Source organism: Saimiri boliviensis, chromosome 2, assembly GCF_048565385.1.
Source record: "Saimiri boliviensis isolate mSaiBol1 chromosome 2, mSaiBol1.pri, whole genome shotgun sequence".
In the NCBI taxonomy this organism is placed as follows: Eukaryota; Metazoa; Chordata; class Mammalia; order Primates; family Cebidae; genus Saimiri; species Saimiri boliviensis.
In genome coordinates, this window is record NC_133450.1 from 143,686,102 (window position 1) to 143,712,162 (window position 26,061).

General features: G+C 49.9%; 2 protein-coding genes and 1 non-coding gene across 6 annotated transcripts in view; all 3 read right to left on the reverse strand.

Moving 5' to 3' along the window:
• Nucleotides 1-6,294, reverse strand: part of NUP214 (nucleoporin 214) — a 102,982-nt gene extending 96,688 nt beyond the window's left edge. For all 3 annotated transcript variants that reach the window (XM_010341416.2, XM_010341417.2, XM_010341412.2), the window contains exons 1-5: nucleotides 6,128-6,294; nucleotides 3,755-3,950; nucleotides 2,953-3,104; nucleotides 1,651-1,849; nucleotides 233-303 (exon numbers count right to left, since the gene is read on the reverse strand). In XM_010341416.2, coding sequence (XP_010339718.2) covers nucleotides 233-303; nucleotides 1,651-1,849; nucleotides 2,953-3,104; nucleotides 3,755-3,950; nucleotides 6,128-6,172 — 663 coding nt within the window. In that variant the 5' untranslated portion in view covers nucleotides 6,173-6,294. The remainder of the gene's footprint in view (nucleotides 1-232; nucleotides 304-1,650; nucleotides 1,850-2,952; nucleotides 3,105-3,754; nucleotides 3,951-6,127) is intronic.
• On the reverse strand, nucleotides 4,443-4,546 carry LOC120360732 (U6 spliceosomal RNA). Its single transcript, XR_005577160.1, has one exon. It is a non-coding gene; the product is annotated as a U6 spliceosomal RNA (small nuclear RNA).
• Nucleotides 6,295-8,443: 2,149 nt separating the features above from the next.
• Nucleotides 8,444-26,061, reverse strand: part of AIF1L (allograft inflammatory factor 1 like) — a 28,280-nt gene continuing 10,662 nt past the window's right edge. For both annotated transcript variants that reach the window (XM_003920873.4, XM_010341402.3), the window contains 4 exons: nucleotides 20,538-20,604; nucleotides 17,028-17,069; nucleotides 14,099-14,261; nucleotides 8,444-11,368 (listed from right to left, as the gene is read on the reverse strand). In XM_003920873.4, the coding sequence (XP_003920922.1) occupies nucleotides 11,281-11,368; nucleotides 14,099-14,261; nucleotides 17,028-17,069; nucleotides 20,538-20,604 (360 nt within the window). In that variant the 3' untranslated portion in view covers nucleotides 8,444-11,280. The remainder of the gene's footprint in view (nucleotides 11,369-14,098; nucleotides 14,262-17,027; nucleotides 17,070-20,537; nucleotides 20,605-26,061) is intronic.

Consider the following 26,061-nt stretch of genomic DNA (forward strand, 5'->3'; position numbering starts at 1 on the left):
TTTGTATAACATCCAGAAAAGCCTGGAAGGCTACCTAGTTAATACAACACAGTGGGTGCCTCTGGAGGGAGGACTACGGGAGAGAAGGGAAGAGTTCCACTCTTCATTCACTGATGGATTTGTTACAATGAGCATTACTTTTTAACAGGAAACACAAGAACAATACTCCCAAACCACCCCCCAAAAGGTGGGTGACTTAAGAAAAATTCTAAAGTTCAAGATAAGAACTTACAGGAAGATACTGGACCACAGTTCCATTCTGTTTTCCCACTGCCAGCTGCTTTCCTTTGGGGCTCCAGCACACTGAGCAAAGACAATGTTACCAAATAAAAACAAGAAAATGGAGCAAACCAATGAGATCTATCACACACAGCTAATTAATCACTTCTCATTCCTCCGTCAGTCCATGGAAGATTGTAGCATCATCCCCACCCGACAAAATGGAAAAAAGTGAAATTATTTTAAGGATATAAGCCAACTGATTTATCACTGGGCTACTGAATTGAAAGCTAAAAATGCTTTTTCAATAAATTACTGCCCAGAAAGCTGCAAAATACAGAAAACTCTGTAGTTTTTAGATAAGACAACAAGACAGAAGGTTTCCAAATATCAAGAAATCATTGGCTGGGCGTGGTGGCTCATGCCTGTAATCCCAACACTTTGGGAGGTCAAGGCAGATGATCACTTGAGGTCAGAAGTTCAAGACCAGCCTGGCCAACATGGAGAAACCATGTCTTTACTAAAAAATACAAAAATTAGAGGGCAAGGGGGCATGCACTTGTAATCCCAGCTAAACTGGAGGCTGAGGCAGAAGAATCACTTGGATCTGTGAGGTGGAGACTGCAGTGAGCCAAGATTATGCCACTGCACTCCAGTCTGGGTGACAGAGTCAGACTCTGTCTCAAAAAAAAAAAAAAAAAAAAGAAATCATTCTCCTGCTCCTATTGATATTCCAAATGCCTCTCCCCACGAAGGTATAAGTGACTTTCGGAGTATCACCATTATAGATCCAGAAACAATTATTCTCAAAAACAGTTTTAAACCAGCTATACCAAAAGATTTCTCCAGAACCCAAGTATATTCGGGTTAAATTATGTATGCTGTTTGGCTTCAAGGACATTAAGTATGGAGATAAAGAATACTCTCAGCTGGGTGCAGTAACTCACACCTGTAATGGGAGGTGGAGGAGGGCAAATCACTTGAGGTCAGGAGTTTGAGATCAGCCTGGCTAACACAGTGAAACCCTGTGTTTACAAAAAATACAAAAATTAGCTGGGTATGGTGGCACAGGCCTATAATCCCAGCTATTTGGTAGCCAAGACACAAGAATTGCTTGAACCCAGGAGGTAAAGGTTGCAGTGAGCCAAGGTCATGCCACTGCACTCCAGCCTGGGTGACAGAGTGAGACTGTCTCCATAAAAAAAAAAAAAAAAAAAAAAAAAATCCTCCACTCTTTTTTTTTGTTATTTTTTCAAAGTTCCACAAAAAACCCTCCACTCTTAACCTCCTCTGTCATGTTTAAAAAAAAAACAAAAAAACCACACACACACACACAAAACACAAAAAGCTATCCACTTTTACTTCCAGAAATCAATTCTTAAGTAGACTGCCATTATTGTATGTTACAGTGTGAGAGCCTTTGTTACTCACCAGAGGTTACTGCTACCGTGGAAGGAAGAGTTGCACACACTTTCACTGTTTCTGTGACTTGCAGGACAGCAATACTACCATCAGCCAGACAAACTGCCACCATGGAGGGGACAGTGGGGTTCCACTTCATATCAATCACCATGCCTCCTGCATCTTTCAAAAGCTTATGATAGGCAAATGGGCGTTTCTGCTGTTTAGCCTTTTAAAACAAATACACAGAAGTGGATTAAGTTAACAAATTAGTAAACGCAGAGACATTTAATAATCTATGGAAATTACCAAATATACAAGTTATCTCAAATTAGTTTTTCTCCATAACCGTAAAAAAAATTTAGCTTTATATATCTATTTGCTATAGACAATTTCAACACAACATAGAAAACGGCAATCAATTATTCTTTTTTTTTTTTGAGACAGGGTCTCCACCTGTCACCCAGGCTGGAGTGCAGTGGTACAATCCTGGCTTACTGCAACCTCTACCTCCGAAGTTCAAGTGATTCTCCTGCCTCAGCCACCCCTAGTAGCTGGGATTACAAGCGCCCACCACCACACCTGGCTAAAGTTGTGTTTTTTGTTTTTTTTTTAGTAGACACAGAGTTTCACTGTGTTAGCCAGGATGATCTTGATCTCCTGACCTTATGATCTGCCTGCCTCAGCCCCTCAAAGTGCTGGGATTACAGGCGTCAGCCACTGCACTCAGCCAGCAATCAATTATTCTAACATGCTCAGGGAGACTCGCAGCAGGGGAATGCACAAATGCAAAATAACCAATAAATAGCAGACATGAGATTAAAATCTTGGCTCTGCTTAACAGTGTTGGCACCTTGGACAGTTACTTAAACTCTGAGCCTCTTTCTCCATCTATAAAATGAAGATAATAGTATCTGCTACATAAGGCGGTGGTAGACATGAACAAGGGACAAGACATATAAAGCACTTAGTACAGAGTCTGACACACTATTACTATTATCATTCTTAAACTGCTTGGAATGGAAGAACATTGCATTATGAGGCTAAAGACCCAAAGTACAGGAATTTTTGACATTATCTATTATGAACCTGGGCAAGTCACGTAAGCCTCCTGATAACACTTCGGGGCAGAGTGTTATAAAAGAATTTCTTAAAATCCCTTCTGTCTCAAAAATTTATAATTCTATAATTAAGCATTTTTTTTTTAAATCCCGTATTTTAATCTAGAGAAAGACTTCAAGGGTTAACCTATGAAGCTTCCAAGTTATAATTCAACACAAGGAAATCTGCTTAGGGTTCTCATGTTGATATCACAATATAACAGTAGCTTACCTCATTGGAGAATGTGCGAACATCAAAAAAAGCAATAATGGAACCATATTCACCGGACATCATGCACACAGAGAGTGTGAGGTTATCACAGCTCAAGGCCAGGTGATGGATTGGGAATTTCATAGGAACTAGCAAGCCTTGGACTTTATCAACTATGAAAACAAAAAAATACAAAGCAAAAAAAACAGTATGTTCTAAGCATAAAGCCACAACCTCTATCCAGGTCAATGTGAAAAAATATTTGCATCTGCATAAACACACATACACTCCCTACACCTAGTTATACAGATAAAATCTTAACTTTCTTAAAGATATATAACAATCCATTAAGTATCCCAGGAATTCTTCCTCATACAATCTGCAGAAACTCACTGTGGCTATTACCCTTGTTGAAAATAGCTTTGAAACAATACTGTAAATAGTATACGTTCCCAATAGCTTGGATTGTCCTGTTGTGCCAACTGAAAACCCATTCCAACAAAACCCTTCGCCCAGAGAGCCAGAGCCCAAGTTCAATTGAGCACAAACAAAAGCATGGCATAATGGTAAATTCTTCCCCCTTCTGCTGAGAGGAACAACTCATGGAAAGAGAAATACAAAGGACCAAAGGGAAAACTGAGACAGGTTTCCATTAATCTTCTTGGAAGTCAACTTAAAACTGACAGTAGTATTCATTTTAACATTAGAGTGACTTCTTGGGAAGGAAACACATTATCATGCCACCATACTCCTCTCTCTACTTTGCAACATAAACCAGGGCATACTCCTCTCTCTACTTTGCAACATAAACCAGGGAACTTACCTATTTTATTGGGATCATCTCCGGGTTTATTTTGAATAAGAAGATTTTTAGTAGGAAAAATCTGCAAGCCACTGGCTCCACCAGCAAAGACCAGACCATATTTGTTAGACACAGCAAGCAGACTCGAGCGTTCCTTGGGCAATTCCTCAGGCGAGTCAAAGATTCTCACCTTCTTTAGAGCTCTAAACTGAAAATCCTATTGTAAAGAATCAAAACAAAATCAATTCAATGAATAAACTGAAACATGTTATATTCAGTATCAGTACAACAAAAATATGTATTACTAAGACCAAGGACTGTCTCAGTTGTCTTTCTTTTTTTGAAACAGAGTCTCGTGCTGTTGCACAGGCTGCAGTACAGTGGGGCGATCTCGGCTCACTGCAACCTCCGTCTCCCAGGTTGAAGTAATTCTCCTGCCTCGGCCTTTCAAGTACCTGGGACTACAGGCATGAGCCACCATGCCCGGCTATTTTTTATATTTTTAGTAGAGACAGGGTTTCACTTTATTAGCCAGGATGGTCTTGATCTTCTGACCTGCTGATCTGCCCCACTTGGCCTCCCAAAGTTCTGGGATTACAGGCATGAGCCACCACCCGTGGTGGTCTTTTTTTTTCTTTTTTGAGATGGAATCTCGTCCTATTGCCTGGGCTGGAGTATAGTGGGCACTCATGCCTGGCCCAGATTTTTTTCTGATTTGGAACACTTCATGAATTTGTGTGTCATCCTCGTGCAGGAGCCATGCTTGCCTTCTCTGCATTATCCCAATTTTATATGTGTTGCCAAAGGGAGTATGAGATTGCCATCTTCTAGGTCTGTGGTTCTATTAATAAACCCTTTTTTAATTCTACCCCAGCATATCTGAGGAATATGACACAATCCCACTAGGTGGTTCACCACAGGTGGTGATTCTCAAAAAAGAAATACTATTCTAGGCAGGACATGGTGGCTCATGCCTCTAATCCCAGCACTTTGAGAGGCTGAGGCAGGCGAATCATTTGAGGTCAGCAGTTCGAGACCAGCCTGGCCAACATGGTGAAACCCAGTCTCTACCAAAAATATAAAAAATTAGCTGGGCATAGTGGCAGGCACCTGTAATCCCAGCTACTCAGGAGACTGAGGCAGGGGAATCGCTTGAGCGTGGGAGGCGGAGGTTGAAGTAAGCTGAGATCCGTGCCCCTGCACTCCAGCCTGGGTGACAGAGGGAGACTCTGTCAGAAAAAAAAAAAAAAAAAAAATCACTTTTCTAAACATGGTATGGGTTACTACTCCCTAAATGCGTTTTAGTGATTTACTGTTGACACAGGCAACTAAAATATTCCTGCAACTCACTTCCTTTCACTGCTTAAAACAGATGTAGCCCATTTGCTGTCCCCTCACTCTCAGAACATATATGAGAACTCTTAACCACACCGTCCTGAAGTTATCCCTGGGGACTCCCACGTCGCCATTATTGGGACCACCTGGCCCTCGCTTTAGGTTCCTGACTTTAGGCTGATAACCTGATGTCAAAAAGAGTCTCCCTCGTCCAGTCAATTAAAGGTTCTGCGGGACGGATGACCTTCCCTGGCTCTACGTTAGGCAAGCCCGTACCACCTTACGGAAGTACTGGGAGAGCAAAGGTCTTTTTTTTTCTTTTTCTTTTTCTTTCCTTTTTTTTTTTTTTTTTTGAGACTGAATTTCGCTCTTGTTACCCAGGCTGGAGTGCAATGGCGCCATCTCGGCTCACCGCAGCCTCCGCCTCCTGGGTTCAGGCAATTCTCCTGCCTCAGCCTCCTGAGTAGCTGGGATTACAGGCAGGTGCCACTATGCCCAGCTAATGTTTTGTATTTTTAGTAGAGACGGGGTTTCACCATGTTGACCAGGATGGTCTCGATCTCTCGACCTCGTGATCCACCCACCTCGGCCTCCCAGAGTGCTGGGATTACAGGCTTGAGCCACCGCGCCCGGCTGAGAGCAAAGGTCTTAAACGATGCCGGCTTTCAGCCCCCTCTGTCACATGTGACTTCAGGTCAATGACTTTCCGAGCCTCGACATACTCCTCTTCGTTAACGACTACTTCGCAGGGCTGCGGGGATGACTACCACCGTGCCTGGCACACAGTAAACGCTCCATCAACAGTAGTTACTGCCGCTATTGTGACCGCCACAGCAAAGTAGCTAGAGTAACTCAAGAGGCGTGCACGAGACCAGGAAGGGACTGGGAAACTGCCTTCGGTGGCGCTATCGCAGCAGACGCGCTGCCGAGAGCTGTGAACGCAGTCAACTGTTCTAGCAGGAGGCGGGACAGCCGGCAACCGCGCTTCGCCTTTCAGAGGGGGCTCCAAGGCAACGCCCAGGACTAAAGGAGGGAGGGAGGGCCCCGCTAGTCTCTGACCTTCATCTCCCGCTCGGGAATCATGGCATCCATCTCGTCTCCCATCGTGTCGCCCTCAGCGCATCGAAGCAGCCGACGCTGCCTCCCACGGCCTCGCCTGCAGAACCCAAGTCGCTCCACAGCAAACTTCCTTCCCTCAGCGCCAGCGGCGCGCAGCTGACCCAACATTTCCGGCGCGCTTTGATGACGTTAGGCTTGGTCAGGGGAGGTCGCGGAATCGGTAGAAGACGCGCGCTCTCCCGGCCGCCGCTCCTCATTGGCCAGCTCGTGGGGCCCTCGCGCCTGCGCCCTGGATCGTTCCGGTGCTCCCGCCTTCGCGGCCAGTGCGCGTCCGCGTAGTGTCAGTGTCGCCTCTTGAGCGTCCCACGCCTAAGTGACGTATGCCCCTTGTTCCTCTGAAACCTTACACTTCCTCTTAGATGTAGGTTGGCTATTAGTCTTCCGACTCAGAGAAGTTAGGAACTTGACAGATGTTTTCAGGGGCTGCTTTTGAGAGAGGCTTTGGGCTATGCAAGAGGAGGGAGGGAGATTAAGAAAAACTGGGTCGAGGGGTCGCCAGAGGCGACTTTTAAAAGGTGGAAGAAGGCCGGGCGCGGTGGCTCAAGCCTGTAATCCCAGCACTTTGGGAGGCCGAGGCGGGTGGATCACGAGGTCAGGAGATCGAGACCAACGTGGTCAACATGGTGAAACCCCGTCTCTACTAAAAATACAAAAAATTAGCTGGGCATGGTGGTGTGTACCTGTAATCCCAGCTACTCAGGAGGCTGAGGCAGGAGAATTGCCTGAACCCAGGAGGCGGAGGTTGCGGTGAGCCGAGATCGCGCCATTGCACTCCAGCCTGGGTAACAAGAGCAAAACTCTGTCTCAAAAAAAAAAAAAAAAAAAGGTGGAAGAGATAGCATGGGGAGAAATGACAGATACAGGTGAGGGGAAGGAAGGCAGCAAACCACACTGCCATGTGTGTACCTATGCAACAATCTTGCATGTTCTTCACATGTACCCCAAAACCTAAAATGCAATTAAAAAACAAAACAAAACAAAAACGGTGGAAGGTGGAAGGTTGGGAGGGGAGATTAACGGGACCCAAAGAGCAACTTTCTTTGCTCCTATCAAGGTAGTCATCTCCAGAGCAAGAGCCATACCCATTTCCCCTCGCACGAGTTTGTGCCAAGTCCTTTGCAAAAACCTTCAGATCTGGGATCTCGCGTAATCTTGAAGACATCCTAGGGGTTATTATTTATCTAATTGATGAGGTAGGCCAGGCACCGCTGGCTCATGCCCATAATCACAGCACTTGGCAGACAGGATTGCTTGAGCTCAGGAATTTGAGACCAGCCTGGGCAACATGGCGAGACCCTATCTCTTTAAAAAAAAAAAAAAAAAAAAATTAGCCAGAGGGATGGCTTGGACATGTAGGCTCAGCTGCTTAGGAGGCTGAAGCGGGAGTATTGCTTGAGCCCAGGAGGTCGAGGCTGCAGTGAGCTGTGATTGCGCCACTGCACTCCAGTCTGGGTGACAGAACCAGACCCTGTCTCAAACAATAAATAAAAATAGGCTGGGCGCGGTGGCTCACCCCTGTAATCGAAGCACTTTAGGAGGCCAAGGCAGGTGGATCACCTGAGGTCAGGAGCTTGAGACCAACCTAGCTAACATAGTGAAACCCATCTCTGTTAAAAATACAAAAACTAGCTGGGTGTGGGGGCGGACGACTGTGGACCACACAGGAGGCTGAGGCAGAATTGCTTGAACCCAAGAGGTGGAGGTTGTAATGAGCCGAGATTGTGCCACTGCACTCCAGCCTGGGCGACAGTGAGACTCTGTCTCAGAGAAAAGTATATATATGCATAATAATAGTTGATGTGGCAAGAGAAGCACAGAGAAGTTGAGAAAATTCTCCAGTGGCCCTCAGTCAGAAAGTGGTGGTGGCAGCACTAGTATTGAGATGGTCTGGCTAAGGCTGACTGATGATATTACAGCCCTTTGTAGAATAAATTTCTGTAGTGAATTACAAGCGCTCTAGGACAGAGGTTCTTAACCTGGACCCCATGGATTGGCTCCGGGGCGGGGGTTGGGGGCGGCAGATTGTGCCCTTTACTGTTTCTTTCGGCACATTGCTTATCCAAGCCTGCTTTTCAGTTGTGAAACAAGGATGATGTGATAGAACCTGTCTCTTGGGAGAGGTGGTGAGGCGTAAATAAACTTCAGCTGTCTCAGAGCAAATGCACAGGACACGCTCATTTCGTCTCTTACTATATTAGCTAGCTCACAATATGCTGAGCCCAGAACCATCCCAAAATACATCAGTCAAGACGTTGGTAAGTTTGTCCTGTTTATTTCCAGTCTGTAGAGATGATAACCCAATTCACACACACTCCCATGCACACACACACACATACTTCATCCACCTGAATTTGCCCGACAAACTCTCCTCTGAGTCACAGGGACAAAGCCATACTTGGCAGTCCTCACATTACTGGTTACATTAAATTTGGTATTTCAGAAAGAAGATAGCTGAAGTCCCAGGAAGCTGAGCCCTTGGCCAGAGGAGTCCCAGAGCCAACAGCCGCAACCTGAAATAATGCAGACTGCCCCCACCCTCCTTCCAGGGATCACTCTTGAGACCCTCTCCTCCTAGGAGTTGAGTTCCAAGAAATGAAGTGACTTATGGGGTTTCCCAGAACACACCAGCCCCCACCCCCATTCAGTGAGAAAACCCTCTTTTCCGCCATTTCTGGAAGCTGGGGCCACGTCCACTTGTTCTCCTCCCTAAGGAGGCTTCCTGCAGTCTTGTGGAACTGCAGAACTTACTGAAATAAGCCTGATTGGTTCTGCCTTCCTCTCTGGGTGAAGAACAGGGACAGTGAATATGATGGGTAGTTAAGGAAGGCTTTATCTTCCTCAAAGGTCCCTGCCTGTCCCAGAGAGGAGAGGCAGTGAGGAGGGGTGAGGACAGCCAGTTTCTAATCTAATGATCTAGGGAGGAAAAAAAAAAAAACAAAACAAAAAAACAGGGCAGGGGATGGGGTAGGAGCAGGATTTTCCATTTACAGGGAGGAATGTTTTACTGGGGTTTAAACTTCAACTAGGCCTGTGTGCATTTGAAGCAGATGCTTGAGCCCAAGACCAGCCAGTCATGGCCAAATAACCTCATTCCTGAACTGGCTGAAACCAGGGGGTTAACCTAACCTGGCCATTTCCCCTTGCCTTACCTGCTTCCCTCCCTCGGTCTGCTATCAGAGATGACTCAGTAGCCGCAGGGAACCCACGTTGGCTGCGACCATCAAGATCTCCCAGTCCTGTCCACTGAAGGTGTTGCAAAGGCTCTGCCAAGGCTCTCACTTAGTCCTGGGCCCAGCTAGGCCCCCAGGATTGTAGGGAAGTCACCCCAGACTTCCCCCTCCTAACATTTATCTCATTGTCACTGTCTGGGTCTCACTTTCCTATTGGACTCCAATTCCACAAATCTGTCCATTTCATGATTGGATTCTTAACTGCTGGCCGACAGCAAGTGCTTAATAAATATGTTCAGTGAATAAGTGTGTCTAAGTCCTGAGCAGGTAGGGTAAGAGACTTCAGAACACAGGCGGGGTTAAGGCTGAACTCCCTGATCAGCCAAGATGGGGCTGACTTTGACATCTTCCTGCATGAATTACAAGAGGCAGCTTCAGAGGCCTGGTCTTTCCCTGAAGCTTGATGCTGACTTGGAGGCACTGCGGAGGGCGGATCCTGACCCAGGATCTTCAGAGCAAGTGAAACCCTCTCCCAGTGCTGACCTAGGAGGTTACCCCTTCCCAGCCCTTCCCTGTTCTCATCACTAACTAAGGCAGCCCAGACTGGAGACGAGGTGTCGGCAGGGTCCCTGAACATCTGGCCCCAGTCCAGGCACATCCCTCTGGAGATAAGCCTGACCTTGGGCAAGGCACTTAATCTCTGTGGGCCACGAGTCTCCCCACCTGGGAAGTGAGAGGACTGGCCCAGCTACCCTCCAGGGTGCATCAGGGCTCTGAAATCCTGTGAGTCCATAAGAAAGGACGCAGGTGACCCCAGTCCAATTCCCAAGCTCAAGGTTTTCAGAGATTTGGGGAGAGATGAGTTAAGACAGTGGATACTGCACACGTCAGGACAACATGGGCGGGCGTAAAGCTTACAATACGAGGTCAATAAATATCTGCTGAATGAGTGAGTCAATGAATGAATGATGTGAGTAGGGTGGGAAGGCAAATGAGGGAAGTAGAGTCAGGTTTCAAGCACATTGGGATCAGAAAAGCAACCTTGTCTTTCTCAGTCTTGGCTTCCCAGTGCTGCTGACTTTGCCGTGAGCATTTTACTCCTCATTCTCTCACCCTGGTCCCCTCAGTATCCTCCCTGAAAGGTGGAACTGCACTGAGCTGACCTGTCTCCCCAAGACCCCTGGCCTCACTTCTACCTCCAAAGCCCTTTGCTGCCCCAGTAAGGGACAGTAGGGCTGCACGCTGCCTCTCAGCTGCCTGCAGAGGTGTGGCCAGGGAGCAAGAGCCGAGGGTTCCTTCTGGGACCTTCTTGAAGGGCTCACGTTGCCAAGCTCCTTTCCTTCCCACTTTCTGTCACATTGTTGAGTACGAGAAGAGGTATGGACCGAGGGGGGATCAGCTGGGGCAGCGGGACACTGAGTGGCTGTGTCCTAGATGACCCCAGAGCACTGGAACCATGGCACTGTCCAAGGAAACCCTTAAGAGGACCTGCAGCTTTGTCCCTACTCCAGGGTCTTTTCAAAGTGGCCTGGGGTCCTCGTCAGAGCCAGGCCAGTGAGCCGGAACTTGGCTCGGAGACTTTCTGGAAGGATGGAGAGTGCCAGTTCCAAGCTCGGGGAACACAGGCTGGAAGCCTCCCTGCCCTGGCCCTGCCCCCTCTTGTTTTTGGTTTGATATCAGCCCTGCTGCGCAGGGAGTGGGGAAGGAGGGAAGAAGAGAGAGAGGGGACCCCAGGCTCAGGATTCCCCTACCCAGAGCCCCTTTAAGGCAGATAATTTGTGCTTTACAAAGACATTGATGAAAACACAAACTAACCCTCAATGAACAAACAAATGAGAGAGAGAGATCACAATGTGTCAAGAAGGGCAGCAGGATGGGGAGGGAGGAGCGGGGCGGAAAGGCCAGGGGGTCCAGGCGGGGTCCTCAGGGCAGGCTAGCAATGTCTCTCTCTGGAGGAGGGCCAGCTGGCTTCGGGCTGCTCTCATTGGCTTTTCCTTCAAACATCATGACTCTGGTTTGCAGTTGGAGGAAAGAAAAGAAAGAAAAAGAAAAGCAAGATTAAGATCCTTCCCTCATCCAGGAAAGATCATCCCAGCCTCGATGTCAGCAGGGTCCTGACAGAATGTCCTTAAATCTGTTCTCCGGTGGGATCCTTGCAGAAGCCCAAGACAGAAGCTCCGAGGAAGGGGCTGCTGGTCCCATTTTACAGAGGAGGAAGCGGAGGCGCAAAGTGCCGATGTGACTGTTCAGAACCACCCAGGCGGTCTAGGGCAGAGGCAGGATGCGACTCCAGGCTCTGACTTCTAGGCCATGCCCTTCCCTGAACCACACTGCCTGGAGGAGGCTGAGCCAGGCTGGGCCATGCCTCTGCACAAAGATCTTCAAAAACCTGCCCACTGCTCTAAGAGTGGAGTCTGGAGAGCAGACGGTAGGGGCTCGGAGTACAGCCTCCGGGGCAACAGTTTGGATTCAAATGCCAGCCCTGCTACTTAACAGCTGAGTGGTTCAAGCAAGACACTTGTCCTCTCTGATCTTCGGTGTTTCTCCCTGGAAGTGGGGTGCTAAAAGATCTGGTCAGATTGGACAGTGGGCTCATGGGCCAGGTACTTAGTCTCCTCGGGCCTTACCAAGCTCCTTTGTAAAATGAGACAGGTATATTTTACGTTGGTACTTCTTTTTCTTTTGAGATGGAGTCTCGCTCTGTCACCCAGGCTGGAGTGCAGTGGCGCAATCTCAGCTCACTGCAACCTCCGTCTGCCAGGTTCAAGCGATTCTCCAGCCTCAGCCTCCCAAGTAGCTGGGATTACAGGCGCCCGCCACCACACCCAGCTAATTTTTAGTAGAGACTGGGTTTCACCATGTTGGCCAGGATGGTCTCAATCTCTTGACACTATGATCTGCCCGCCTTGACCTCCCAAAGTGCTGGGATTACAGGCGTGTGCCACTGCACCCAGCCAACGTTCGTACTTTTAAAAAAGTGAATCTTATTTCATAAAAACAAAGTGAATGTTATTTTCTTCTCTTTTTTGTGAGATGGAGTTTCGCTCTTCTCATCCAGGCTGGAGTGCAATGGCACGATCTCAGCACACTGCAACCTCTCCCTCCTAGGTTCAAGAGATTCTCCTGCCTCAGCCTCCTAAGTAGATGAGATTACAGGTGTGAGCCACCACACCCAGCTAATTTTTGTATTTTTAGTACAGATGGCGTTTCACCATATTGACCAAGCTGGTCTCAAACTCCTGGCCTCTGATGCACCTGCCTCGGCCTCCCAAAGTGCTGGGATTACACACATGAGCCACTGTGCCTGGTGGAGTGTTATTTTCAGCTGTGACAAGTGACAAGGAGACTGTCTAGGGCATTGCTTTAACGCTCTTCAGTGGAGCAGCACCCACAATGTGCTACTATGAATTAAGTGTTTGCCATCAGCCAGACACTAGGCTGGAATCTTTGTGTCATCTCACTAGCCTTCAGGACATCACAGAAGACATGATTATCACCCCCATTTTACAGATGAAGAAACGGAGACTCGAAGACCTAAGGTAACTTGTCCAGGGTCATTTTGGTAGCAAGTAATAGCATCAAGATGCAAACCTTACCTCCCTTTGGGGCCATTTTGACTATTTTATACTTAAAACAGCCCTGTGGGGGTAGTGGAGTTACTTTACAAATGGGGAAACTACTGGGCGTGGTGGCTCATGCCTGTAATCCCAGCACTTTGGGAGGCCATGGTGGGGCTGATCACTTGAGGTCAGGAGTTCGAGACCAGCCTGGCCAACATGGTGAAACCCCGTTTCTACTAAAAATACAAAAATAGTTGGACGTGGTGATGCACACGTGTAATCCCAGCTAATGGGGAGGCTGAGGCAGGAGGATAATTGCTTGAGCCCGGGAGGCAGAGGTTGCAGTGAGCTAAGATTGCGCCACTGCATTCCAGCCTGGATGACAGATTAAGATCTCAAAAAAAAAAAAAAAAAAAAGAGGAAATTCTGGCTCAGAAAATTTTGACAGAGGCTCAGAATGTTACCACTGTAGATTTACCACTATTATTAACCATCACCACCACCACCATCATCGTCATCACAGTTGCTGCTTACTGAGTACTGATTCTGCCCGATTCTGCTATAGGTTAATGTCCTCTGCAAGGTACATATTAACATGACCATCTGGGCCAGGCACAGTGGCTCACGCCTATAATCCCGGCACTTTGGCAGGCCAAGGGGGCCAGATCCCCTGAGGTCCCCAACATGGCAAAACCCTGTCTCTACTAAAAATATGGAAATTAGTTGGGCATGGTGGTAGATGCCTGTAGTCTCAGCTACCTGGGAGGCTGAGGCAGGAGAATCGCTTGAACCTGGGAAGTGGAAGTTGCGGTGAACCAAGATTGCACCATTGCGCTCCAGGTTCAAGTGATTCTCCTGACTCAGCCTCCCGAGTTCTGTAACCTTTGAACCCAGGAGGCAGAGGTTACACTGAGCCAAGATCATCCCACTGCACTCCAGCCTAGGTGACAGAGTGAGACTCCATCTCAAAACAACAACAACTACAACAACAACAACCACCACCAAAAACCAAAAACCATTTGACAGATAAAGAAATAAGGTTCAGGAAAAGTAAGAACCATGTCCAGCAGGTCACACAAGTTACCTACTACCTGGGGAATGGCTGGGGTGCCCAGAGATGGGGGCCTCTGCATAGAATGATTTTGCCTTCAGGGGCCCCAGGGGAGGGAGGAGGTACTCACAGCTTGAGGACAGCCGACCGTTTCCCCAGCATCATGTTCACAAAGTCTCGGTAGGAGATGGTGTCACTGACCCCCCCTGTCACCTCCGAGATCATCTTCTTCATCTCCAGGTGGGTCTTGGGGACACCAAGCTTCTCCATCATCCTTTTTAAAGACATCAGGTCTGTCGGAGGAAAAGCAGGTCTGCTAAGTGAAGACCAGCCACTGGGGCTTAGCGGGGGAGGCTGAGAAAGCTCCACTCAGGCACCCCACCCTCAGAAGCTTGGTGTCTGCACTCCTCTAGGGAGGAGGAGCCCATCACACCCTCCCTGCTCTCTTCGGAGGCAGTATAGACTAGTGGTTAGTGACCTGGGCTTCTCGAGTCAGATGGGCTTGCACTGGAATTGAGCTCTCTGCTATTCCTGGCTCTGGAGTCTGGAACACACTACTTAACCTCTCTGAACCCCTGCTCCCATCAACGATAGAACAGGTGGAGGTGACCATCATGTGGGAGGCACCAGCCCAGAGCACATTCTTCACACCATGACTGTGGGCTCCGCTATTTCCTACATTTAAGGTGGGCCAGGCGCCTACTCTCCTGTGCCCAGGGAGTTATGCCCAGTGTGGCTAAGTCAGAGAGTCAGGCACTGAACGTCACTCTACTGGGTGCCAAGGGGCAGATGGCTTCTCCCCACATGCCACTCCAGTCCTGCTGACCTAGGGCTCCGCCTCGGCTGGAAGGGAGAGGACACCAAAAATATCCCACAGAGCAGGAAAACCAACAAAAGAACAAAATTCAAGAAAAACAAGGGAGAACCCAGAATGTCACTACAGCCCGAGGTGGTGCTGCCTCTGACCGCCCAGCTCCCACCAAGAGCTGAGGCAATTTCCTTCGGATTGTTCTTCAGTGAACAATGGGTCAGAAAAGGATGGTGGGAGGGGGTGGGGTGGAGGCCGGGGCTATGGTGCTGCCCGTGCTCCTCCTGGCAGGGCAGGGGGGACTGGGGCCAGGCCCAAAGGTGCCAGGATGTCCAGGCATTCAGAGAGAGCCAGGCAGCCTTCTCCAGGAAAGGGGGAAAGGGCTACACATGTACTGCCAGGCTCTGAAGTTGGCAGGACCTTTCTCGGGCAGTTGGGCAAGATGCTTCAAAAGCCTTTGACCCATGGTGTCCACTTCCTGAGATTTCCTCTACAGAAATAAGCAGGGAGTGAACAAGGCTCATGTACAAAGAGGTTCTTTACAGGATTATTAATAACGGTTAAAATTGGAAGGCATCCAAATGGTCCATACAAAGGCATCGGCTAAACAAATTAGAATCCACTCCTACAATGCAGTCATTAACCGTATTTCAAAAGAAAAATCAGCCAGCGCAGTGGCTCACGCCTGTAATCCCAGGGCTTTGGGCGGCCAAGGAGGGCGGATCACTTGAGGCCAGGAGTTTGAGACCAGCCCGGCCAACATGGTGAAAACCCATCTCTACTAAAAATACAAAAGTTAGCCAGGCGTGGTGGCACGTGCCTGTAATCCCAGCTACTTGGGAGGCTGAGGCAGGAGAACTGCTTAATTTGGGAGGCGGAGGCTGCAGTGAGCCGAGATTGCGTCACTGCACTCCAGCCTGGGCAATAGAATGAGACTCTCAAAAAAAAAAAAAAAAAAAAAGAAAGAAAGAAAGAAAAGAAGAAAAAAATCACTAATAACTCAAAATACTCACCATTGTTTTATTTCATTTATTTTTTCTGGCCAGGCTGACCAATAGAAAGTTGTTTTTTTTCAAGGAGGCTCAAAAATGGTATAAAACAGCCTTTGTGGTTAGAATGAACCGCAAAGTGGAAGGACAGAGCTGAGATGTCTGTAGCAGTCACCTATGGGGGGGTGGGCTTTCGGGTGACGCATTTTTTGTCTTTGTGCTTTGCTGTGTTGCCCCAATTTTTTTATGATGAAAATATGTTTATTTGACAAGCCAAAAAATTTTCTTTCTAAAGAAAAAAATGATCCAATATTCAAAAGGAAGAAGAAAAGAGAAAGGACAGAGGAGGAGGAGGAGGAAAATGCTGGTGGGAGCATCACTCTGCAGTGCAGGGTGAAACGGAAAAGGGGAAAACGGCTCAGAAACCAAAGGCAGGGCCCTGGTTCACCACCAGTGTCCCATGCAAGTCATTTCTTTTTTTTTTTTTTTAACCAGAGTCTCACTCTGTCACCTGGGCTTGAGTGTAGTGGTGCCTCAGCCTCCCCAGTAGGTAGATTACAGGCGCGTGCTACCACACCTAGCGAATTTTTATATTTTTAGTAGAGATGGGGGTTTCACCGTGTTGGCCAGGCTGGTCTCAAACTCCTGATCTCAGGTGATCCACCTGCCTTGGCCTCCCAAAGTGCTGGGATTACAGACCTGAGCCACCGCGCCCAGCCCATGTCCCCTTTCTGAGTCTTGCTTTCCTCTTCTGTAAAATGGAGCTAATTAAACCAGCCTTAGCCACATCTTTGCTGGTAAGGTTCAGGTATGGTCTCCTACCAGAATGGAAGTGCCAGTACCTGCACAGCAGGATGTAATAAGGAGAGAATCAACATACCTAAAAGTACCTTGTCAACTGCCAAAACACATATGATGGAAGGACAGGCATCGGGGTAATGGAAATGCCAGCCGGGAGCCCAGGGCCTGTCCACCCTGAGTGTCCTCAGCCCTGGGCAGGTGTGGCACCCTCTGTCCTGAATCCCCGCAGCACCTGGGGTGGGAGGCTGAGGCATGGGTCGGGAGGGAAGCCGTAGGGGAGGAAAGCGTCTGGAGGAGTCCAAGGGCAGTGATGCCAGGGCAGAAGGCAAGGGCCTGACTCAGCCGCAGCATATTCACCAGCCTTCTGGACTGCTGCATGCTCCTCACTCATGCAGAGAATCCCTCAAGCCCTCTACCCACCTCATGCCCTCCTCCCTCAACACAGTCAACGCCTCACTCACCAATCTCGCCTTCATTGTTCAGGTCAAACTCCATGTACTTCTCTGGAAATCACAAAGCAAAAACTGGCATTAGCTTAGAAGCAGCATCTCCCCGCGGGGACTAGTGGGCAACTGACCCTGTCCTCAGGAGTCCGAACCGCCTCCCACACCCTACCAAGGGTCTTGACCTGAGTGCCCCATCAGCTGAGCCATGGTCTCTGGGGAAAGCTCATCCTGCCTGGACCACTCTCCTAGAGGTGCTACAAGGGAAAGATGGCTGGGCTCACTCTGACCCTCCTACGAGGAGGGCAGCTGCTTCCTCCCGGGTCCCCAGCAGTGTGGACCAGCTGCATCTGAGTTAGTAGCAAAGTGACTAGATCCAATTCCCTGCCCAGGGATTCTGGCTGGTGGGTGTGGAAGGACAGGGTGGGAGCAGGCATGCGCGCGCTTTTCAGTATCCCAGGCGGTTCTGATGGACAACCGGGTGCAGGAAGCGCTGACAGGGGACCTGTGATTCCGAAACCAGGAGAAAGGCCTGCGCTAGCCCCCAGAGTGCACATACGGTTTCCCAGGGTGCACAGACCATCGCTCAAACCTCACATACAGACTGAGTTAAACTTCCTTGATCAGGAAAACTTCCGGCATTGAGGGAGGACGCTCGGGGACGCTCAGAGCAGTGGGCTCAGCATGTTCCGACGGGCTATGTGTCACACAGACCGTGGGGCCTCCGCAGGTCACCCCTGCCCTGGCAGAGCAGGGCTCTCACCGTCTCTCCTGCCCCACAAGCAGTTAGCAGAGAGAGCCGAGGCCCTCCTGCAGGCCATGCTGCCCCCGCCCACTCCCTGCCTGCTCCAGCTCGCTGGCCCTCTGCCTGGAATGTTCTCCCAAGTATTCTCACAACCCTTCCTCATGGCCTTGGGGCTCCCCATCCTTTCTTTTTCTTCTTTTTTTTTTTCTTTGCGACAGAGTCTTGCTCTATCTCACTGTCACTCACAGATCTCAGGGAGGACACATAACTCACCTAGGACAGAGTTGGGACTTGAACCCATGTTAGTCTGGCTCCAAAGCCCATGCTCTTAACCATTATTATTATTATTATTATTATTATTATTATTATTATTTTTGAGATGGAGTCTCACTCTGTCACCAAGGGTGGAGTGCAGTGGCTTGATCTCAGCTCACTGCAACCTCCACCTCCCGGGTTCAAGCAATCCTGTCTCAGCCACCTGAGTAGCTGGGATTACAGAAGACTGCCACCACACACGGCTTTTTGTTTTTGTTCATTTGTTTTTTGAGACAGAGTCTTGCTCTTGTTGTGCGATCTGATCTTGGCTCACTGCAACCTCTGCCTCCCAGGTTCAGGCGATTCTCCTGCCTCAGCCTCCTGAGTAGCTGGGATTACAGGCATGCACCACTGCACCGGGCCAATTTTTGTATTATTTTTTAGTAGAGACGGGGTTTCTCCATGTTGGTTAGGCTGGTCTCCAACTCCCAACCTCAGGTGATCCGCCCATCTTAGCCTCCTAGAGTGTTGGGATTACAGGTGTGAACCACCGCGCCCAGCCTAATTTTTGTATTTTTTATTAGAGATGGGGTTTTGCTATGTTGGCCAGGCTGGTCTTGGACTCCTGCCCTTAGGTCATCTGCCCGCCTAGGCCTCCCAAAGTGCTGGGATTGCAGGTGTGAGCCACTGCATCCAGCCTGCCTGCCTGCCTTTTCTAAATTGTACCCCTCCCCACCGCTAAGCACCCCTGTCCTCCCTCCCTCACTTCTCACCAAAGCATCTACCACAATCTGCCCACCTTGTATTTCCCTGCTCTCTGCTTAGGCTCCCACCACCTCTCACGCCCCCCGGGTAGAACACAGGCTACCCGGGGCAGGGCCTCTCTTGTACGTTCACCATGGTGCCCTCAGCCTGGAATGGGTCCGGTGCCTATGCGGGTGTGCGTCGGGAGAGCAAATGAGTGAATGATTTGGAGCCCTCTCCAGCCTCTGCCTTTCGATATAACTTCCTGTCTGTCCCAGCATCCCACTGAAGACAAGAAGAAAGGATGCCAGAGCCCTGAGACGCGTCCCTCCTCCCAGAGCCACCCGTGTGGGCGGCCACGCTGGTATGCAGAGAGAAGGGAATGGGCTGGCCTTTCTTTTTCTTTTTTGAGATGGAGTTTCACTCTTGTTGCCCAGGCTGGAGTGCAATGGCACAATCTCAGCTCACTGCAACCTCCACCTTTCGGGATCAAGCAATTCTCCTGTCTCAGCCTCCCAAATAGCTGGGATTACAGGCATGCGCCACCACGCCAGGCTAATTTTGTATTTTTAGTAGAGACAAGGTTTCTCCATGTTGGTCAGGCTGGTCTTGAACTCCTGACCTCAGGTGATCTGCTTGCCGCGGCCTCCCAATGGACTGCTCTTTTTTGTACAGCTCTCCTATAGGTGGCTGGGATGGGGTGGAGTCAGGACTGTCTTTTACTATTTCCCTTCTCTCTTCTTAATGTAAAAAGCATCTTAGCGTAACGGTTAAGAGCAGGGGCTTGGGAGCCAGACTGACATGAGTTCAAGTCTCAACTCTGCCCTAAGTGAGCTTATGTGTCCCCATGCCAATGACCCTGCCCTCCAAGCCCGAGTTTCTCCATCTGTACATTAACAAGCACACCATCTCCCTCCAGGCCGCCACGTTGCATGAGAAGTGCTTCACACAGGCCGACTTCCAACAAAAGCCAGCTGTTATTAATATCATTAGCCGTACATGACCAGCCTAGGGACAACTGTAAGCAATATGAGGAGCACTTGCCAAGTTCTTTGCCCGGGGGCCACGACGATGCTCACAGTGCAAACACTTTGGAGGGGAATGCAACCTCCAGGATACTTTCCACGAGAGCCCAGGGCCCCTGAGCCTGAGTGCCTCCCCCGGCAGGGAAGGTAGGGCTGTGCCGCCCACTATATGTGCCCGGCTCCTCTCCTTTCGAGGTGCTGGCTGGGAACCAAGTGCCAGGGCCCCAAACAGAGAGACCTTTATGCGGCCCCTCTCCCCGCACCGGCTCCCAGGCCCTGTTTTCTTTTCATCCCGTGCTGCTGGGTTTCAATGGGCAGAAACTCTGCCCCCCTGCCCACTGCGGCGACACAAACGTCCATTCTCCGCAGGGGCTCCTGAGACACTCTGCTGGGGAGGGGGAGAGGCAAGGCCTGCTCACAAAGAGCTGATTGTGTGCGGGGCCCGGGAGTGACGGGGCCTGGGCAGCGGCGGACAGGCGCCAGCCTGAGCCCCGCGGGCAGCGAGGGGAGAGAGAGGGGCAGGGCCTGGCCAGGGCTGCAGGCGAGGGGTGACAGGGCCCGCCAGGGCAGGGAAGCAGGTGGAGGGGCCTGCCCCCACCTCTCAGGGGGTCCCTGTCTCCAAGCCTGCCAGGAAGAAGGGCATTCTGGATGAAACAGGGCCACAGCCTAGCCCTGTGGGACTAGGGGGTCCTGTGTGCAAGGGTGAGGGGCCAGCCCACCTCTCCAGGGATGAATGCAGGGCAGGCAGCCCCAGCTTACCTTTGAAGGCTGTGAGCTTTTCTGGAAGGTTCTCTTCATCACTGTACTTCTGGTCACAGAGGAACTCCTACGGAGGTGAGAGGACAGTGCTGAGCAAGGGGTTGGGGACAGAAGTCACCCACACGTGGTCCCAAGTTCCAGGTGCCTTACCACCTGTCAGGTAGCCAGGTGCCACGAGGCCCATTTGTCCCATGTTCACCCCGGCTTCCTGTCGCCCTTGGAGGCAGGGGTGCACTGTCTGCCCTGTGGGTAGGAAGCTTGCCCAGCGGCTCGGGGAGGCCCCAGAGGGTTTGTTCTGGGTGACTAAGCCCTCCAGCCAGCAGCTTCATTACCAGTGCTGGGACCTGTGCCCCTTCTCCAAGGACATGCCAGCTTCAGATCCGCGAAGTCGTGAGCTCCAAAGACAAGCCCCTGGTTCCATCATTAGCTTGTTAGGAATGTGATCCTGAGCTCATTCATTCCTCCCTGCACTTCGGTTGCCTTATCTACCAAATGAGAATCATTTGCTTCTTGAGTTTGTATAGAAATCCAGTGAGGCTGGGCACAGCGGTTCACGCCTGTAATCCCAGCATTTTGGAAGGCTGAGGTGGGTAGATCACCTGAAGTCAGGTGTTCAAGACCGGCCTGGCTAACATGGTGAAACCTCATCTCTAAAAAACATACAAAAATTAGCTGGTCTTGGTGGGGGGCACCTGTAATCCCAGCTACTTGGGAGGCTGAGGCAAGAGAATAGCTTAAACCCAGGAGGTGGAGGTTGCAGTGAGCTGAGATTGCGCCACTGCACTCCAGCCTGGGTGACAGAGGGAGACTCCATCTTAAGAAGAAAAAAAAAAAAGAGAAAAAGAGAAAAAATCCAGTGAGAGTGTGGATTTGTTGTCTCTGCTTTAGCTGGAAGATGACTATACACTTACCCTCTCACCTGTTTTCTTACCTGTAAAATGGGGGTTTTCATCCCTGGCCTGCCTTCCCTTCAGATGCTTGGAGAGACTCAAATGAGTCCTTTCAGAACCAGATGGACAGGGTAGGGAGGACTGGACACTAACAGTGGCCTCCAGGGTGAAGCCCTTACCTACATGATCTCCACATCTCCTAGGAGTCCCAAGAGGGAGCCATTATTATTATTTTGAAACAGGGTCTTGCTCTGTCACCCAGGCTGGAGTGCAGTGATGCCATCTCAGCTCACTGCAGCCTCTGTCTCCCCAGCTCAAGTGATCCTTCCACCTCAGCCTCCTGAGTAGCTGGGACTACAGATGCGTGCCACCACGCCTGGCTTATTTATTTATTTATTTTTTGTAGAGGCAAAGTTTTACTATGTGGCCCAGGCTGGTCTCAAACTCCTGGATTCAAGTGATCTGCTCACCTTGGCCTCCCAAAGTGCTGGGATTACAGATGTGAGCCACTGCACCTGGCCAGTAGCTACTATGATTATACCTACTTTTCAGGTGATGAAGCTGAGGCTCATAAGTCAGATGTTTAACTTGGCTCCATCTCATTGAGAGCCTGCATTCTTAGCTTCTACATTTAGAGGTGGGCAGATTACAGGTGTCCATATGGCCTGGCCTCTGACCTTAAAGCCAAAAGCAACAAGTGAGGGAGCACCTGCCAGGCGCAGTGCCAGGTACCTTATGCACCTTGTGGCTAACCTTCCAGTGGCCCTGGAACCTGTCTTCAGATGAGGAAGCACAGGGCACGTTCCCCTCCTACCACTTGAACTCTGCAAATACCCCCTCTTTATGGAGTCTCTCGCTCTTGTCGCACTCGCCCAAGCTAGAGTGCAGAGGCATGATCTCGGCTCACTGCAACATCTGCCTCCCAGGTTCAAAGATTGTGCCTCAGCCTCCTGAGTAGATGGGATTACAGGCGTGCACCACCATGCCCGGCTAATTTTTGTATTTTTATCTTTCTTTTTTTTTTGAGACAGAGTTTCGCTCTTGTTGTCCCCGCCGGAGTGCAGTGGCGTGATCTCGGCTCACTGCAACCTCCGCCTCCCAGGTTCAAGCGATTCTCCTGCCTCAGCCTCCCAAGTAGCTGAGATTACAGGTACCCACCAACATGCCTGGCTAATTTTTTGTATTTTTAGTAGAGATGGGGTTTCACTATATTGGGCAGGCTGGTCTGGAACTCCTGACCTCAGGTGATCTGCCCGCCTCCCAAAGTGCTGGGTTTACAGGCATGAGCCATCGCGCCCGGCCTAATTTTTGTATTTTTTTGTAGAGATGGGGTTTCACCATGTTGGCCAGGCTGGTCTCAAACTCCTGGCCTCATGCGATCTGCCCGCCTCGACCTCCCAAAGTGCTGAGGTCAGGCATGAGCCACCGCACCTGGTCAGTGGACCTTCCATTGTTTATCGCTGAGCTGACTGGACCTGGACATTGCTCCTCCATTCATTCATTCATTCATTCATTCATTCATTCAACATTCTGGGGGGACATAGTGCACACCGCACTGTGCTAGGCCCCGAGGGAGCAGGGGAGACCATGGTGAATATGGTAAGTTTTTGGCTTTAAGGTCAGAGGCCAGGCCAGACGAACACCTGCAATCTGCCCACCTTTAAATGTAGGGGCCAAGGATGCAGGCTGTCAATGAGATGGAGCCAAGTTAAACCTCTGCCTTATGAGCCTCAGCTTCATCACCTGCAAAGTAGGTAGCTACTGGCCAGGTACAGTGGCTCACATTCTTATCCTGAAATTCTAAAAAGCTGCTGTTTAAAATGATGTGCAATGTCACCCACGTTGATCACGCCTGACCTGTTTCCTACTACATGATGGCCAACCCTGTTCTTACATATTTCTTAGGACAGAGAACTCACTACCTTCCTAGTCTATTGTTGTCAACCCCTAAGAGGCTTCAAATAGAATAGAGGATGGCAAGAGCTAAATGACTATAAAGCAATCTGGGTTTGGATCTGTCTCCCTTCTTACTAGTTGTGAAATAGGCCCAGTAGTACCCACTCGTTGGCCACTGGACTCATGGATCAGCTCTCAATGAGCATCAGATAAGATTATGAGTATGAGGCTCATAATATGGTCTCTTCTGTGGCTCAAATTTCTCCGCATTAACTCAGCACCTCTTGACCATAGGAGAAACCTATCTGGCAACGGGGCTTCCCTCACTGGATTGGGAGAGTGTCTGGCTGCCCTCTAGCTTTTGGTAAAACATTGGCTGTGGCAGACACTATGCCAGGCATCCCCAAACTGCGGCCCCTGAGGCCATTTATTCGGCCCCCCACCGCACTTCAGGAAGGGGCACCTCTTTCATTGGTGGTCAGTGAGAGGAGCACAGTATGTGGTGGCCCTCCAACGGTCTAAGGGACAGTGAACTGGCCCCCTGTATAAAAAGTTTGGGGACGCCTGCACTATGCTATCTCACTAAATCCTCTCAGCCACTATTATTCCTATTTCATAAGTTAAAACATGAGAACTAGAGAGGTTAAATACCGCATCTAAAGTTCATAGACAGGCTGGGCGCGGTGGCTTATGCCAGTAATCCCAGCACTTTGGGGGGCCAAAGTGGGCGGATCGTTTGAGGTCAGGAGTTTGAGACCAGCCTGGCCAGCATGGTGAAACTCCATCTTTACTAAAAATACAAAAATTAGCCAAGTGTGGTGGCACTCACCCAGCTATCCAGGAGCCTGAGGCAGGAGAATAACTTGAACCTGGGAAGTGGAGGTTACAGTGAGCCAAGATCGCGCCACTGCACTCCAGCCTGGGCCCCAGACTCCAACTCAAAAAAAAAAAAAAAAAAAAAAAGAATGTTCATGGACAGCTGAGGAAGGTTGGTTTCGAACCTGGGTCTATCTGACTCCAGGACCTGTGGCCTCCTGCACCTGGGCAAAGGGCAGTCCCAGGGCCTATGGGGTCTCGCTGACTTGGCCACAGCCTCATTTCAGGCCTCATTGCCATGCACCAGGCGCGGCCCTGCCTCCACTTAGCTGACGCTGGATCCTTCCTTGGCAGCCTGGGAGGCCACCCTCCTCCTAGCTGGCTCTGTCGAGGACTTCCTTTCCTCTTGGCTCCCTCTCACAGCTCTTCGGCACTGCTCCCCGACCCCATCCTCTGCCCGAAAGGAGGACAATTAAATTTTGTCTGTGCCTGAGCAAACCAGGCACCTCCCAGGGTCCCAGATCCCATATCTATCCAGTGGAGGGACGTATTAGATCAGTGATTCCCAGATTTTGGGGGTCATGCAGAAAAGAAACATTTTTAAAGGGGGGTGGTAGGGGCACACTAGTATCGGAGTGCCAAGTTTTTATTTTGCCAAGTAAAGATTTTTTTAACAATGACCATTGACTGTTGCCATGAGTTCAGAAAAGAACGTTTCATAAAAGTAGGAAGTTCATAATGTCTGAATATTTAAATGGAATCCGTTTAGCCTAGGCCCAACTCACCACACTGACCCTACGTTCCCTTCACTTTACCAAGAACTAGAGAAACTTCCTGGGGAGGCACAAGACCACCACCATCTGGGAACCTCTGGGAAGAGATGTGGAGGGCCTGTCCCAGCTCCTGGGCTCTATTTGACCAGAAATCCTGCCTTAGTCTGGACCCACCATCCATAGACATCCAGTTTTACTTGGGCCACTCTGTAGGTGGGTGGGTTCAAGTGGAAGGACATGGTCCCTGGCCTTAGAGACAAATTACACACAGACATAGACCAACCAGGCAGGGATTAAGAGCAAGGCGAAGAGCACAGCTCACACTGCAGAGGCGGTTGGTAAGAATGCCCTGGGCTGCACCCTGCACTCACTGGAGCCCCTGCCTGGAGTCCACAGATCTGCGTGCTTCTCTCCCTCACCTCCTTCAAGCCTTTGCTCGATGTCACCTTCTTCTTTCTTTTTATTTTTATTTTTTGAGACAGAGTCTCTGTCTGTCACCAGGCTGGAGTGCAGTGATGCAATCTTGGCTTACTACAACTTCTGCCTCTGGGTTCAAGTGATTCTCCTGCCTCAGCCTCCCAAGTAGCTGGGACTGCAGGTGCGCAACAATGCGCCCAGCTAATTTTTTAGTAGAGATGTGGTTTCCCGTATTGGGTAGGCTGGTCTCAAATTCCTGACCTCAGGTGATCCACCTCCCTCAGCCTCCCAAAGTCCTGGAATCACAGGTGTGAGCCACCACACCCAGCCTCGATGTCACCTTCTCAGTGCGGCCAACCCTATTTATTCTTCATTGGCACGATCACAGTTCACTGCAGCCTCAACCTGCCTGGGCTCAAATGATCCTCCCACCTCAGCCCTCCAGAGTACCTGGAACTACAGGAGTATGGCACCACAGCTGGCTAATTTTTGTATTTTTTGTAGAGATGGGGTCTCCCTCTGTTGCCCAGGCTGGTCATAAACTCCTGGTCTCAAGCGATCTGCCTGCCTCGACCTCCCAAAGTGCTGGGATTATAGGAGTGAGCCACCGTGCCTGGCTCTGTCCCTCCTGTTTTATACTGTTCCCTGCCCACTATAGCCGCCCCAACTTCCAATCCACCTTATCCAGCTCCATGGGATGGGTCACTTCCAAACATGATTTGCACCCCACTG